This window comes from Manis javanica, chromosome 4 (assembly GCF_040802235.1).
Source record: "Manis javanica isolate MJ-LG chromosome 4, MJ_LKY, whole genome shotgun sequence".
Lineage (NCBI taxonomy): Eukaryota > Metazoa > Chordata > Mammalia > Pholidota > Manidae > Manis > Manis javanica.
In genome coordinates, this window is record NC_133159.1 from 13,961,979 (window position 1) to 13,978,046 (window position 16,068).

Below are 16,068 nucleotides of genomic sequence, written 5' to 3' on the forward strand. Positions count from 1 at the left end.
TCTTCTTTGCTAGACTGCTATTCAGATCCTTACTTTTCCACTTAAACTTTGGATAGTGTGAGAAGTTAGAGGCCAAAGACATCAACAGCTTGGAAATAAAGCAATTCTCAAGGCTGGTGTTCTTTACCTTTCGAACTGGCTTTGATCAAGCTCAAAGATGTTTTAAAAATAATTATAAACACCACTAAGGAAATGTGCGCCAACAAGCACATGCACGTGTGCACACACCCACAAAAGTGCCTGTTTATGTGAAATACTCAACCCCATATGGAGAGATACAGTACAAAAAAATCTACATCTCTCCACACTGATAAATCCCTGTATCGGGAACAATGCATTGACCTCAAAGACTTCTATTTCCTACCTATTAATTCTGGAGGAAATCGATAATGAAGAATGAAAGCTAAGGGTTCAAAGACAGAACTTAAATCAGGCTTCTAGTATCCCTTTTAATATGATACCTGGCAGGCAGGCAGGTGCCAAGAAGGCATTCTTGGGCTTGGATGCATGGAGTTTCCAGAAGTGGCTCACCAGTTGGGTGATGAAACTACAGCAATCTCCTTCCAGCTGCTTCTGGGGTTCTCTCCCCTCATCCACTCCTTCTGAGGAGAGAGAAAAGTATTAACAACGGCAAATCTGAGATGGAATTTAATTTAAGGTTAACTCAGGTCAAGGAAGCTTGCCTGGGGAGGGAGTTTCAAGTGGGGCCCCAATCAATATGCCAACTATCCCTAGACTCCAGCAGGCACATCTAGGAAAAAAACAGTCTGGGAAAGGAACATCACAGAAAACATTGTATGTTAGAATTAAGTAGAAGGGGGAGCATTCAGGATCTTTACAGAAGATTCAGAGATCTCAGGTCCAAATGTGCAACTTCTAAGAATTAGAGGAACATCTGAGATTTTCTGGAACAATTCCTGGATTACAGTATTAGAAGGAAGAACAGGATGATGACAGGATATGGGAACATGTAAATAACAGAGAATTAAAAGCAATCAAATAAACTGTATTTGACAAGGCACAAAGTTTGGTACCCAGCCAACATGAAAAACAGAATAGAGCAGAGAAAGGCTACTACATATATTAATAAAATGCTGGCAAAAGAATAGCACAAAAGCAAAAGATATGGCCCTATTACTTTAAAGCAACCAGGGCCACACTTAACTCTTCCCTGAATATCCTAAGAGGCAGTAACTTCAGAGATTGTATGACATCCAGAGCACTAAACAAATTCAAGAATAATCCAAGGGGTTAAGCATCAGAAAGGGTATCAGTTACTTAAAATGGTACAATCCTAAGGGCAAAAGCCCTACGAAGTATAAAGACTAGAGAGTAAAATTCTCTGTCTAGTCAGTGAGAGGCCAGAACAAGAAGAGAATGAGGGGGTATAGAAGGTTTAATAAGCAGATTTCAGGACCACCGCCATATAGGCCAAGTTCACCTGTTTCCATCTGGGGCAGCTTTGACTCCGTAAAGTGGACCAGGTTGTTTGGACGCATGATGGCAATGGAGCGAGCTGTGATCACCAGCCTCTGGAAGACCTCAGGGTCCAAATCCTTGCCTTCCTTGCTGGATGTGTTGAGACACTGCACAGCTTTGCTCAGCAGGGCCTGATCCTGTACCGAAAGGATCACAGAAGATGAACCAAAAGCAAAGAGCTGGGTATTAAAGCAAAGTGGGGAGAAGAGCTGGCAGACTGTCAGGATGGCCACCTTCTCTCAAGAGAGCAGGCTAATTTCCCCCAGCTACCTGGAACAAATCTTTAAAGCAGATCAGTACAGGTAAACTTCTTAAAACACAAAATATTCAAGGCACCAAAAAAACCCCACCAAACAAAAAATTACCCCAAAAGCCAAAAAACCAGTATCAGAAACCACCCAATTCTCCAGAACTACAACATCCCAGATCTCTTTCCTACAATAGGAAATATTGTATTTCCAATTATTATATTTTTCAATATATATATTCTATTTCCAAATATTATATTTCCAATTGCCTTTCCTTGAGAATCTCACCAGGTTAAACTCACAATTCTCAGTTTCTACTTTCTGGGTTGGAGGCACAAAAGCTAACCAAGGCTGGCTTCTTTCTCAGGGATCTCAACTTCTTCCTTGATGGAAACTGGCCTTACTGCCTCCGGCAGGTACTCACATTTGTAGGTAAGACCCTCCCCCAGGCTTCCCCACTCAATCTCTGACAACCACAAGCAAGTACACCGAATTCAGGGTTGTGCTGCGGCTGCGGGAATGGAAACACCAAGTGGTCCCCATCTCCTCAGTGACATTCCTCACCTTCCCGCCCTCTTTTCTAGAGAAGCCACTCACACTCAAATGTCCCTCCTTCTCTTTCTTAAATCTTGCTGATCCTGAGTGACAGAAAAAATAAATGCAAACAAGTGACCCATTGAACAAACTTGTTCTCAGTTCTGAGGGATATTCAGTAATTTCTCAGGAGGAAATTTCAACTGTGTGTGGGTATAATCTCCATGTTGCCCTTTCCCTACCTTCCTTCACTACACCCTTGTTTCATGTACAAAAAGCCAACTTTCTTAATTCCCTGTCAGCACCACACCTACCCTTCTACGGAAGGCATCCCAGAGAGGAACGATTACCTTGTGGCTGTGGTAGGCCGAGCGGCTGGTGTGCAGGCTGGCCAGAAGGCTCTTGGACTGCTGCTGGACACTGGTGGGTGCTGGCAGGGACAGCAGCAGAGTGGCCAGCTCCTGTGCAGCGTTCTTGTTTCTCTCCTAAGGCAGAAGACAGCAGGATCATCACTGACCCCGCCAAGTCCACGCAGAATGAACCGTCTACACTCTGCCCTCCTCTTCCTCCCAACTAGGCCATCAGGGATAGGTTAAGCTCCAGGGACCGCAAAAAGTGACACAAAAAATTTCAGTAATTATAATCCTCCCACAATACAGATACAAAAACTGAGTGCAAGTTCATGACTCCCCCAGCAGGGTATTTTTAATTGGCACTCATCCCATTCTATGAAACACTCTCATGATGGGTCCCCCAAAAGAAGGACATAGGCCTTAGGCCGAAGATGCCTCTGCAGCCTCTTTGCCAATCAAGATTATGCTGTAAATGTTCTTTAGCTGCAACCTCAGGGTCTCTGACAGCTCCACTGACTTTCTGCCTCTTCAGAAATCTCCCATGTGCTTTGAAAAAGTAACTTGCCTTCTCGATGATTGGGCCAACAGCAAAGCAGCTTTCCAAGGCTTCTAAAGAACTCACGACCAGCCTAGGGAGACAGGAAAGCTGGCCTGAGCACAGCGACAACCCTTCTCTCCACCTTGGGGTTTAGCCTGTGCAAACTATAGTCATGAGGACCTTGGGGACAGCTATTGAATGCCAAATACAAAATCAAAGCCAGTAAGACCTGCCACAGGCACCATGCATATCGCTTCCTTGTGTTACAGGCCAGAAGAAACCTGGCTCCTACTTGGAGATCAACCTGAGGCCATGTTCATAATCCATAATCCAAAGACAGGGCTTTTCTTCCTCAAAGAGGATAAGTGCGCTTCCTTCTGCTGCCTGTGGCAGGGATCACTGAGATGGGCTTAATAGTCTTGATGCAATGGGACCCGAAGCGCAGGTGCCCATAGATCAGCAGGCAAGGGGAGGCACAAAGGGAAAGGTTAAAGCTATCTTCTTATACTGGGATGTTAAGGTTGTATTTTACTTACACCTCCAAGAAAATGCACAAAGGCACTTCCTGTGAGACCCTAAATATGGGAAAGAGAAGAAACTGAATTTTCAGGAGTATGCCAATTGTGAACATTCTAAGGGTACTGCAAAGCATCTTTGGGAAACACCAGTTTCCTCTTAGGAAAGGAACAGGGGACCCAACTATTGAAGGGCACCAAGTAAAATGCACCCCAGGACCTACTCCTGTGAGTTTAATGTGGCATAGTAAAAAGATTACATCCTGGTGGTTCAAGCTCTGGACAGAGGGGGGAGAGTACAGAGAAGGTAGCTGTGGAGAAAAAGGTCAAATGGTAGAGAAGGGCAATCAAGAGCTAGGGAGGAGGGACCTGAGGCTTCTAACAAAGTTGCACAGAACAAGCTCTCCAGTGGCTTTTCAGATGGTAAGACCCTTCCACTGTCCCCCCGCCCCCACCCACCCCTTTCTCATCCACTGTGGAGAGGGAGCCAAAAGGAATGGGGTAAGGAGGAGCAAGCCAACAGAATCAGAAGCGGCCAACAGCAAGCGAGCACACACCACCCCTGCTTACTACACTTGTACGTGGGACAGCTCTGCAGCCATGCAATGACCAGAGCAGAGAGACGCAGGGGACTCTTCCACAGAAGCAGAATCAATGAGAAGCCACACCACTGGTTACACTGCTCTCTGACACACACTCACTCGTGCAGAGAAAAGAAAGAGGGCATACTAACCGGTCCAGCTTGGTTAGGGACTCAGTTTCAGAACTTGGGGAAGAAGCAAAGAAAAAAAAGGAAAAAAATGTGAAGCTCAGAGAACCTGGAAACACATCTTAAGCAAACAATTTAAGAATAGGGTAGGGGGAATAAAGAAAGAGGAAGAGAGAAAAGGGAGAGGTCCAGGGGAGGCTGCTGGTGAGAGGCAGTGGTTCCAAGCCAGGCTATTCTTACAACTACAATGTAAGAAACTCAAAATCTTACATCATGAGTTACTTCATCTACCATGGCAAACCAGCAGCTACCTACCTAGCACAGAGAAGCCAAGCGCAATGCTTAAGAAGGCTTGGGAGGCTCTGGATTCTGCTACAAGCTGTAGCAGACAGCCTCTTGCCCGCAGTGTAATTACCACATAAGGAGCTGCTACAGAGAAAGATGAGCTAATAAAATCAGAATGAAAGGGAAGACTTTTCCCTATAATTTCAGCAAGACTGGTTCCTAATCTATAACACTGGCTGAAGCATGTAGTCAGCAGCCCCTGAACACCAAGAGAAGGCACAGAAGGCACCAGGCAGACAGGAGTCAGATGCCTCTTGAGTACACTTTCAGGCTTCATCTGCACTCTAAGGAGACCCTGAGTGTCAAGGAGTTGTGCTAAAACTTGAAAATCACAGGGTAGACTTGGGGCAGTTATTAGAGGATGACTCTCCCAAGACAGGGGTTCTGCAGGGAGAATGAAAAATGATGCGAAATGAAGCCAAGGCCTGCCAGTGCCGGTACCTCTCCAGGACAGTTCCACTGGTGGTAGCAGGGGCAGCTGAGTCGCTGTCTCCAGTGCCATTGCTCTGGTTCAGGTTTGAAGGACAGATGTTGCTGATGGAGGCAGAGGGGAATTCTTCTGGGGGCTCATCCGGCCAGCCAAACTGCTCCTTAGTCTTGCCATAAATCTTCACAGCATCAATCATGGTGACACCTGCTGGATCCACTGAGGCACCAACTGCAGTAAGAGATGCCCATAAGAAACGCATTCACTAACAGGCTACCACCACTATCTCCAAAGCAAAGGCCAAACCAGTCTGGGCAAAATGATAAGACACATCCATTTTACAGTCATTGAGGGACTTTATCTCTGAGACTTCAGCAGTACTTCATCTTACATAGATGATGAATGTGTACAGAAAGTTCCAATGACCAAAAGTATGAAGTCTACTACTCAAAAGAACAGTCCCTGCACATCACTGCAGGGATCCTCTGGTATTGGCAGGGCACTGTGCCCGAATGCCTGCCCCCAGGGATCACTAAGCACTCCCTTTGTTCACAGCAGAAGATATCATAACTTTTACAAACAGCAAGTATTTCTAGGAAAAGAGCAAGACAGGTGGCTGGAAAGTGGCAGAGAAAAAGGCCAGCCTGTCAGGCTTGGGGGTTTGTACTCTGAGGGTTTAAAACTGTCAACAGTATGGCAATGCAAGGCATTGCTAAACACCTCCCAGTGACATGTGACCTGAGGCCCTCATCCGTGCTTTAGGAAATCCTTGTGATTTCACATGCTAATCCTGCCTTCTCTCCGCCTGAACCAGCAGGCAGCCCCATCAGCAAGGCAGACCCGACCCTGAAGAAGGGAACACTGATGCAGAGTTTCACCCTACCTTTACTCCTCCATTCTCAAGTACATCTCCTTCCTGCCACCTTGCCACCTTTATATCTCAAATGAGGCTCAGAGTTGCATGATGGCAGGGATGACAGAGATAGCGAGAGCAGAGGGTCCCCAGATACTGGAGAGCCACAGAAATGTGGCCCCCAAGTAAGCAGTCATGAGGATACAGTCTCTGCCAGGGGCTGGTGACTCACTGAAGAGGTTCAGTTTCTTATCAGCCTGCAGGGCTTCTTCTCTGGTAAAGGGGAAGTCAAACCAGCGTGAGCGACTCAGGTTAAGCTGCATAGTTCTGCCGAAGATCTCAATGTACGATGGAGCCCGTTCAATCGCCTGAGTCCCAATCTGGATCCGCATGCCTGTCATTACCATCGTGCTGTTGTTGTTACTGATCTCAATGGTGAAGCCACCAGGCTGGGGAGAAAGGCACTCGTCAGAGAACCCTCCAAGTTCTTAGTGCAAATCTGTAATCCTCCCTCTGATAGCATCTTCATGTGTGAGCCTAGACAAGACCTAATCCTTTTACCTCCCCAGTAATGACTTCCTTACTTCCAAGAATGGAAATGGAGGCAGGGTGCAGACTCTCCTCCAGCTCCCTTCTCCCCAGTGCTCCCGCCTCCTGCAGCCCTCTGCACAGTACACCCTGCCAGGAACCCTGGGATAAGAGCCCTCCTGCACGGGCGCCATAATATTCACTTATTCCAGGGATCGTTTCACTGGAGTCAAGGGTTGGTGACGGTGAGTACTTCATACTTGCATTCTAAGAGATGTGTCCTCAAGCCACACTGATTCTGAGTCCTCCTACCCAGGTACTGAACCCAGCCTGACGCAGTCCTCACCTTGGTGTTGGCCACATACATGCCAGTGGAATTCAGCCGGTGCTTTATCTGTTGTGCATTGTAGACCTGCAAGAGGTCATTACCACCAAACTCCACATCTGTCAGCTGCTGGTTGTGTTCAAAGAAGTCAATGGGGAAGGTCACCTGGCTAGACGTGCGGGTTGCTGTGGAGAGCAGCACCAGATTGCCAGAGCGCATCAGTAGGATGGTCTCTGCCACCCTTGCTCCACAGGTGAACGCCCCCAGACTAAGCCCACGCTCACTCATTATAACCTTTCTAGGCAAACTCTGGGTGGCAGGGTTTGCTTCGGTATGATACCTACACGTGGTTAGCTGTCCAATAGTCATTATCCTAACCACAACATGACCTAGCAGGACAAAGAAATCTGGTGTCAGTGTTGGGTAGTTACTAACTAAAGGCTCTCTCAGTGGGTCGATTTAAAATAAACACTAGAAACTACTTCACAGAAGGATGAACTGCATCATTATCTCAAACACAGATCCTAGAACAAATTTCAGGCAATGGGATGACCCCTGCAATGGTCTTTGCTTAGCCAGAGTCACTCACTCTTAAACTCATGCTTGCACTCTGCTGAGCATCCTCTGTCGGGAGTAAGACCGCCTATCGGAGATCTACAATGGGGGCTTTACTAGTCAGTGGGAAATTAACCAACTGAAGTGCTCTACTCCTCAATCAATTCTGTCTTGCCCTTCACATCAGGCAAGCCATTCTCCCTAAGTGCAGAGGAAAATCTCTTAAACAAGGATGAGATTATTCTTTACTGGGCCCCTGACAACTGGTAGGCCAAAGTGGAGAGCCAGTGAGTGCTTGCCAACTATATGTATCTCAGAAAGCCACAGTGAACATGGGTGGCCTCAGGGAACCTGGCAGTGCTCTGGCCATTCTCTCTACCTTTCCCAAACATGCCAGTGGCAGTCACCACTTCCTCACATGTACAAGTCTGCTTGGAGTCACTGCCTAGAGGACTGCTGCTCCTGCCCCCAGCCCTTACTGATAGCAGCAGTTTTGCGCCTCCGGACAGGTTTCATTATGCTGATGACACTGCTGGGCTGCAGGGATGGTTGAAGCCAGTAGGACGTATTTTCCACGTTGGCCATGTAAATGCGCAGGCTGCCATCCTCACACAGCAAGATCATTGTTGTCCGCTGCTGCTCATTGCAAGCTGTGTGCCTAATGGCAACCATGTCTTGGATCTAGGACAAAGGAATGGTATTAGTTCCCATACCTGTAGACCAGAACCTACAGAACGAGGCAGAAAAGTAACAGGTTTCATGGTCAGCTGGTGGTTGGGGGCAGGGAGGAGAAGATGTTGCAGAAGGGTGACAAAGAAAAGGCATCTAGGAGAAAACAAATCAAAACCCTTTTATAGGCCTCCAGTAAAAGACCTGGGAAAGTGACATAATACACACATATAAAAACAGACCAGGGTCACAGCCAAGTGACAGGAGAACTGGGTACTGACCTTTGCTTTAGCAGGAAGAGTCTTAATCTCTTGGATAAGAAACGTGTCTGGTTTCACCATAACTACCAGAGGCACACCTGTAGTTTGCTGGACACAACACACCAAGCCAGGGTGGTTCATCACCTCAGACCACTGGCAAAGGGCAGGCGATGACTTACTGCCACCATTGGAACTGCAAACCATAAACAGGGTGTCAGTCACCACCTAACAGTTCTTTTCTTGGACCAAAGGCCATCCTCACTAAATACCTGAGTCCCAGAGCAATGTTATGTGCTAGGGACGCAAATTATCTGAGTCTGTTTTGTTCTGAGCCATGTATTTACTCTCGAATACCCCAATGAGTGCCCCAGCAGGAGTCCTGGTTTAGAATCTCCCCTGCTAGGTCCACTGTCTGGGGGACTAAGTGGCCCTCTGTGTTTACAGGTTGTCAACTGCATAAAGCCATGGAGTGGTCCAAGGCTGATGACCTACTGGACTATTAAGAATCTGCAAGCACATCAAGTTATTATGAACAGCATACAATTTGGTTCATCCCAAACCAGATAATTCACAAAACAGAGGCCAGAAAGAAAGTGCTATACAGGCTCTTCAATGACAGACAAGAAACCCTAAATCTCTTCCTCCTCCTCCTTATGTAAAAGACTCACTACTTCACCTACAACTCTATTACCTGATCATACCTGAAAACCTAATGAAGTGCCTACCTTGCCCAACCCAACCATGCCCCCACTACTGACACCATGTTCTGTTCACTGAAACCCCCACCCCCACCCCAAGGGAAACTTAATGGGCATTTTGGCAGCATGACTGTCCAGGAAAAACTTATGTTCCTGTCTCAAAACTCAGTAATCATATTAAAATCAGGTTTGCTGCCTTGGCTATAGCTTTTCCTTCTGAGTGACAGTGGCCCGAACCTCTTATGGCTTGGTGTGTCCACGGTAAGGGACAAACCATGCAGATGGCCCAACCTGCCAACCCCAGGTGCCGAGGAAAGGGGGAGGATTGCTGGAGAAAAGTAAGTTTCACCAGATTAAAAACTGACACCAATACTGAGGCACGGGTGCAGATCTGCTGTTGAGGGTGGGCATCGTGGGAGTCCAACAGCAAGTGTTCGTTCCCACCTTTTGATGTTTATGGAGAAGAGCTGCAACACCTCTAGAGTTGTCCTGCTGATGGTAGCTGCGAATGATTTGCCTTGACAATAACTGAAGAACAACATCTGCAACACGTGGGAGTAGTAGACGGATACACCGCCACCTGCCACTTGGCTATTACTGTCCTGTCAGGACAAAGACGGTAACATCTGCATTAACTTCTCATGTTGCCTTGGGTACCAGCTTCCAGTTTTTGCTGGTTCTTAGTTTTAAATCATGACTGTGAGCTCTCACGCTGTAAGCATGAGATCCCAATAGGTAAATCTTAAAAAGATAATGAGAGCACAAGAAGTTCAAGTTGAATCAGTTTAGTCCTAAGGGACAAGACTTTTTGCTGTTAGTTAAAAAGTCAGAAGAGAAAGAAAAATGAACAAGAACAACAGAAGAGTTGCTAAGCTAACAAAATCTGGGATGGAGGGAAATAGCAACATGTGCTCTGACCTTCAAGTCCTCATGGTTGATTTCTAGTACGTTAGTGACATAGAAGGGTCCCTGCTGGGCACTGCTGGCCTCTTCCATGAGCTGAGTGTAGATGTACCCAGCCGAAGACATTATAACAATGATGTTCTTTCCCTCTTCATTGAAGAGGAAGGTAACATCTCTTATCTTTGAGCTTGGCAATAGGAAGTAGAAGGTTGGACTCAAGGCATCAGTAGACAGGTCATAAATCTGCAGGAAGGAAGGAAGATGAAAGGGAGATCTATTTCAGTCCCATCACCAAATTATCCAGGTGAATCCAAGAAGGTGCAGTTGGTGAGAAATGGGCATTCATTCTGCACTCAACAAGCACCTGTAAGTGTCTCTGGCAAGGAGGATATAAAAATAAGTATCTTCTTATTCTCCCTCAAGGAATAAAGAGGGGAGAGATAAACATTGACAAATTGTGTAACAAATACCATAGGAGCTATGCCCTTGGTAGAGTGGGGAGAGAACCAGTCATTTCATACTGCCTACTCACAGAAAGCTCCTGCTCGACAACCTAACAAAAGGCAAAAAAGGTGAGGATTTTTTATTTCTAATTTCTGAAAGATGCGAGCCATAATGGAGATCAGACATTCTGGGTTTAGATGCAAAACCATTCAAGGACCACATCGTCAAAGAGACGGAATGTACCTTGACAAAGTCTGCAGTGACAATCGCTAACTCGGTCTGGGAGCCAGGCAACCACACGGCTTTGATGATGAAGTTCCCTGTCGCCAGCTGGGGGTGCAAGACCAAGTGATCCGAAACGGAGCCCGAGCTACTGAAGGTCAGCACATGGCAGTCCTGCACATGGTTTAAAGAAGAGCGGTGTTAAAAGATGATTTGGAAAGTAGGCTAACTCATTTCACAGTTCTTCTCAAGTATTTCCTGCCTTCAGAGAGCATTCAGACTCTCCAGTCACATATTCAGGTTTCAAAAACAGACAAAAATTATTTCTAATACAACAGAAATCTGGAAGATCTGTAAGAAATTCAAAGAAAGAGTTCTCTTGCATTCCAGTGGCTTTGAGTAAGAGAAAGTGAGGCTGCAAACAGGGGAGAGAAGGTGACTTGGATCCCCTGTTTAAGGAACTCATTGTAATAATCCTGGACCAGGATAATCACCTTCAGCCCACACACAGCTAGGTAGTCCTCCTTGCAAGGGTTCCCAGTGAGGCTCAGCACAGTGAAGGGGACTGGGGCAGAGGCCAGGCGGGTCAGAGTCAACTTCCTTTTGCTGGAATCTGCTTGCTTCAAGAGTGCAGAGAGCTGCAGAACAGTGATCTGTAAAGGCGCAATAACCACACTCTTAACCCCGGCTCTCTGAGACACAGAGCAGTAACAAAAGCTCCTTCCTTAGGGATACTAGCTCACTGCTTTTTTTGAGATAAGGCTCTTAGAAAATCCTAGACCACTACCAGCCTCTATCCTGGCTGAGAGATAATGGAATGCTTTCTATCTCCTCCTTCCAGTGGTGACAAGAGAGATGAATAATGAAACCAACTTCCCTTCATATAATCAGTTCATAAAAATAATTAAACAATTCCTATGTCCTTCCTACTTTTCTGTGGAAATGTTTCTGAAAGCATTTTTTAAAAAAGCATTTAGAGCTGTTTTAAGGATAATTCATATATTTGGTTTGTTTTTCACTTGAGATTTCAACAGCATTACTGGTGATAAGTCAGAATACAGAAAACCGTGTTAGGATACCCTCCACCTTTCCAACTTCTACTGGTTCTACAAAACCACAGAAGCTTCCCTGGGTTCTCAGAGGGCTGGGAGGCCATGAAGGAACTAAATAAGGAGCACTGAGTCTTTCAGGGCAGACTTTTCTCTCTTGGCTTGTGCCCTCCAGAGTGACCAAACCAAGCGAAGACTAGGGGTCACACTGTCCTAGGCTAATTGCTAGTCATCACCTTCCTTGGGGGCTGAAGGTATGTTTTGAGTGGGAATTAATTAGAAACAGTCGTTGTTCTAACCATGCTGGTTCTAAGTCTAATCATGTAACCGGTGGAATAGAAAAGCTCACTGAGCTCTGTCCCTAAAGCATTCTTGGAACACAACAGACTTGTTCCTAGCAGGCTGACCTGAGCACAGTCACCTACCTGTTTTGCTTAACACTTAAGATAAATTTGACCTAAAATGAGTAGGAAGCAAGTGACGGACTCACCTTGCCTTTCTCGTGGCTGACAGCCAAATGCTGGCGGCGCCCATGTGGGGAGGAAAGCACACACATGGCCACCCGCCTGAGCACATGGGCGCTGATTAACTGTCGGATAGTCTGACCCTGGTCTCCACTGTAATTCATCCGAACGTTCTCAAAGGCACCTTCCTGGGAGCCTAAGGTGGGAACCTGGCAGAAAGGGAAGCAGAGAGAGTAGGCAGTAGTAAAGCAAAAAAGACCAAGTAGATTCATATACTATTCATGTGACTGAGATGCTATACAACTTAGTCATTCAGAAGCAATGGATTTCAATCCCTAATCTACAGACAGGTAAATTTGTCAAAGTTACTGTTGGTGCAGTAAAAACAATGCAGACAATGTTTCATAAAGCTAAATTTAAATAACAAAGTATTGGCTTTTAAAAAATGTCAAAATGCCCTTTTAAGAATTAAATGATCTTGATAACAAATGGCAGTTTTTTTTTCATTCATCTAACCCAGCAAAATTAAAAGCCAGCAATTCTGTGGATCACTCACCACCACCACGGTATTTTTCAGGTTCACGTTTGAAATCTCCAAGTCTAAAAATGACCAACTCTAAAACTATAACTGATTTTTAATGAAATACAAGAATATATGTGCATATGTATGTGCATTTCCCAGTGAATATTTTACCCTTAAAAACACCTTGTAAAACCTGTTCATGTTTCTCATTCATTTTTACACTTCCCTTTCAGAAGCACCAACACTTTCCACTATATTACACAATTGCTAGAAGCCAGGAAAATCACACCAGAAGTCCTAAAATTAGTGCTGGGCAGATTTTAAAGTGGATAATGATTTATAACTTATAAGCCATGTCCTATGAAGAACTAAAGGAAAGTTGCCTACAAGGCTATATATTATATAGGCAAAAGAAGAAAACACTATTTCTGCAAGTCAGATGGACCTCAAAGGAGAAGACAAAGTAATGAGGTTTCCTTACAGAAAAATTACTATTATAATTGCCCCCAAAGTTTGTTCCTCACATCCTAGGGGTTCATATATTTTTATAAACTGAAAAGGAGGTTTAGTCACTAGGATGGCCCAAATGGCTGGATTCCCTCCTTTTGAAGACATACCTCACATGCTGATTTTCACACTTGGTGTCACGATACCATAGGTTCTAAGTTCTGAAGAGCCAAGGCATGACAGTTCTAAGGATATTCCTCAGAGCACCTGGCACTTTGGCATCTAGTGCCAAATCTGCTAGTTCCTACACTTGCCTAACATCATGACCCTGACGTGCTCACCATCAGCTGGTCTGTCATCTCAACCACCTTGTCCACTGTATGCAGCTCACGAAGGGCTTGCTGAGCCCGGCTGCTACTCCCCACAGCTGAAGCCTGCTGAAAGTTGGTCTGAATGGCATCCATGAGGAAACTGAGCATGTCTAACACAACAGGAGCGAAGGAGAAATTGGCCTGAGAAAAATCCAAACACACAAGTGAAAAAAAGAAGAGAAAGAATGGGTCATACTCATCATCATAGTCTTGCCAGTAACTAACTTCCTGTAGAATCCAGAATCTAGTTTCCCCACTTCCAATCTGATATTCTAGCCATCATCTCATTCCCTCCATAACATTTGATTTGACTTCAGTCAACAGGTTATTGTGCTACTAACTCTCAAGCAATCTTTCTAAACCAGAAGTCTCACAGATAACCATATGCTCAAATGTATCCATCAGGTACAGTAAGTTAATTTCTCTCCTATGCAGCTAGAACATTCTAGTTTTTTACCATCATTAAGAAAACTGAGAAAATAATCACTCAAATCATTTTCTATTTTCTGTGGTTCAGATAAGGAACCCTGGCTAAGGGGTGCTCTGGAGTATTACACAACTAAAATTTACCCTCCCACAAACCCCCCATAATACTCCTTAGTCATAAACCCTTCCCCACGAGGTAGTGACTGACAACACATACAGTTCATATTCCCATTGTGAAAATGAGTTACAGAGTCAAGAAAACAACCCCAAGTCCCAGGAGTGGATCTGCAAGGAGAGCCTTGTACAATGCTTGTTCGAGAACCAACCTGCCAAGCTCTGCCCTGTGCCCACTGAACCAGGCGCCGCCAGAGCCCCACCTGGTTCTGCAGCTCCTCCCGGCAGCCCTCTACTGTGCGGCACAGGCTGCTCTTCTTGGGCTTCTCTTCATCAGCCGCCTTTCCATCACTGATGGTAACCTTGGCTTTGTCTGCTGGGGAGGCACTGGTGTGGCGCACCAGACTCTCTGAAACTCTGGGTTCGCTCTGAAACGCTGACTCCTTCATGGAGGAGCCCAGGCCACTGCTAGGAGTTCGCTTCACCAGTGCCTAGGGATGGAAAATGTCTGAGGCCCTGAACTCTTACAAGCACAGATGAAATACTGCCTAAGATCTTGGAGGAATATCTGACCCAAAGGAGAAATTACCTAACCATTTTTATGATACCCAAAAGCCTAAATTCTGATCTGCATGATATTTATCTAATTTCTAATACTGTACCCTATGCACACCAAAAGGTCTTAATTGTAACATCTGAAATTGTGGGGAGGTCTTAGAAAGAACTACAAGATCTCTAAGGATCCTCCAGTTGTAATACTGTAAGTGAAGTGCTTAGGCCATGATCAGCAACAGAACCAGAACTTACTCTTAGATGCAGGCTACCATGAAAGGATGTGGGCATTTCTCCCTTTGACGGAAGCATTCCCATGTCACTTAAGCATTCCCAAGTCACCCTTTATAGTCCAGTGAATATTCCAGGCTCTCACCAAACAGCTGCCATCTTCCTTGGCGCCACAGTCACAGAAAAAGGATCCATACTTGGCATAGGAAATCTCGTGGTCTTTGTGGCACACCTTGGCACATACCGTGCATACACCCACCCCATCGACCATTTTGCAGGTGTGACAGTGGTACCTGTGAAGAACAAGAATCAGCAAATGAGCCCAGGAGTGCCAATCATCAAGACCCAATGAACCCTCTCCTAAAAGGAAGCACTACTCTTACCAATGCTGGTTCATGAATTCTTTCTGAGTGATGGTAAAAGTGCAGAGTTTATTACAAAGAGAATCTTCATCCTTCAAAAATAATGAATATTTTTAATCAGAAATATGTCCTTCCATATAGGTATCCACAAAAACATACCCCATAGAGAGTAAACAGTAGACTCATAAATGACCAGTAGAAACCTGCTCCAGCTGGAAACAGCCTGCAGGCTCTAAATGTGCTGCAATTTCAGGTGAGACCTTAAGGTTTTGTGGTTAAGAAAAACATAAATCTTGTTTTCTGTACAAGGGAGTTCTTGAAGAACTCATCCCTGCAACTCCATTTTGGATGCAAAAACTGAGCAACTGCAGAGCCAATGACACTGGATGGAAGAAAGCATGTGCTCATTAAATAATCCTTTCCCCGAGATCCGATCTCTTCAGTCTGCTCTGAAGGCCCAGAAAATCAGTCTGGCATTGATCATGCAAGCTGGGAGAAAGCAAGAAGGACTGGGAGAGTTTTGAAGCTCACAGGGGTGAGAAAAGTGGGCCAAGGGTGCATTAGCATGAGCTCTGCCTGTGCCAGTCAGCCATTATCTTGCACAGTCCCTCAGTGTTACTTGGTACTTACTGAATCCTCAGCCTGGGAGTCTTCCTCTTCCACTGCCAACTCCTCCACCCAGTCTGAGTCCACCTCAATGGCTCGCTCTTCCCCATCCACCGAGAGGTGACTTGGGCCTTGACCATTACTCTGGCTTAGGGCGTTGGTGACATCAGCCAAGTAAGACATAATATGGCATGTGCACTCCAGGACTATCACATGCTGCAACAGAAGACCACCACACCATAGAAACTTCAGTTCTCCATATTTGATTATTATGTGAATCATGTTTTCTCAAGCTTTTCCCAATAAGACCAAGATGAG

The 16,068-nt window shown here is 45.5% G+C and overlaps 1 protein-coding gene across 7 annotated transcripts in view; it reads right to left on the reverse strand.

The window, feature by feature from the left end:
* UBR4 (ubiquitin protein ligase E3 component n-recognin 4) overlaps window positions 1–16,068 on the reverse strand; it is a 127,387-nt gene that overhangs the window by 68,234 nt on the left and 43,085 nt on the right. For 3 of the 7 annotated variants that reach the window (XM_073233302.1, XM_073233301.1, XM_073233300.1), the window contains exons 35-55: window positions 15,775–15,966; window positions 15,166–15,236; window positions 14,928–15,075; window positions 14,263–14,490; window positions 13,430–13,600; window positions 12,145–12,327; window positions 11,100–11,258; window positions 10,627–10,779; window positions 9,955–10,182; window positions 9,481–9,638; window positions 8,360–8,531; window positions 7,889–8,090; window positions 6,876–7,039; window positions 6,234–6,450; window positions 5,163–5,379; window positions 4,401–4,433; window positions 3,180–3,243; window positions 2,612–2,746; window positions 1,442–1,616; window positions 684–767; window positions 462–602 (exon numbers count right to left, since the gene is read on the reverse strand). In XM_073233302.1, the coding sequence (XP_073089403.1) occupies window positions 462–602; window positions 684–767; window positions 1,442–1,616; window positions 2,612–2,746; window positions 3,180–3,243; window positions 4,401–4,433; window positions 5,163–5,379; window positions 6,234–6,450; window positions 6,876–7,039; window positions 7,889–8,090; window positions 8,360–8,531; window positions 9,481–9,638; window positions 9,955–10,182; window positions 10,627–10,779; window positions 11,100–11,258; window positions 12,145–12,327; window positions 13,430–13,600; window positions 14,263–14,490; window positions 14,928–15,075; window positions 15,166–15,236; window positions 15,775–15,966 (3,295 nt within the window). The remainder of the gene's footprint in view (window positions 1–461; window positions 603–683; window positions 768–1,441; window positions 1,617–2,611; window positions 2,747–3,179; window positions 3,244–4,400; window positions 4,434–5,162; window positions 5,380–6,233; window positions 6,451–6,875; window positions 7,040–7,888; window positions 8,091–8,359; window positions 8,532–9,480; window positions 9,639–9,954; window positions 10,183–10,626; window positions 10,780–11,099; window positions 11,259–12,144; window positions 12,328–13,429; window positions 13,601–14,262; window positions 14,491–14,927; window positions 15,076–15,165; window positions 15,237–15,774; window positions 15,967–16,068) is intronic. The other 4 variants (XM_073233303.1, XM_073233305.1, XM_073233304.1 and 1 more) reach the window with 4 other exon arrangements.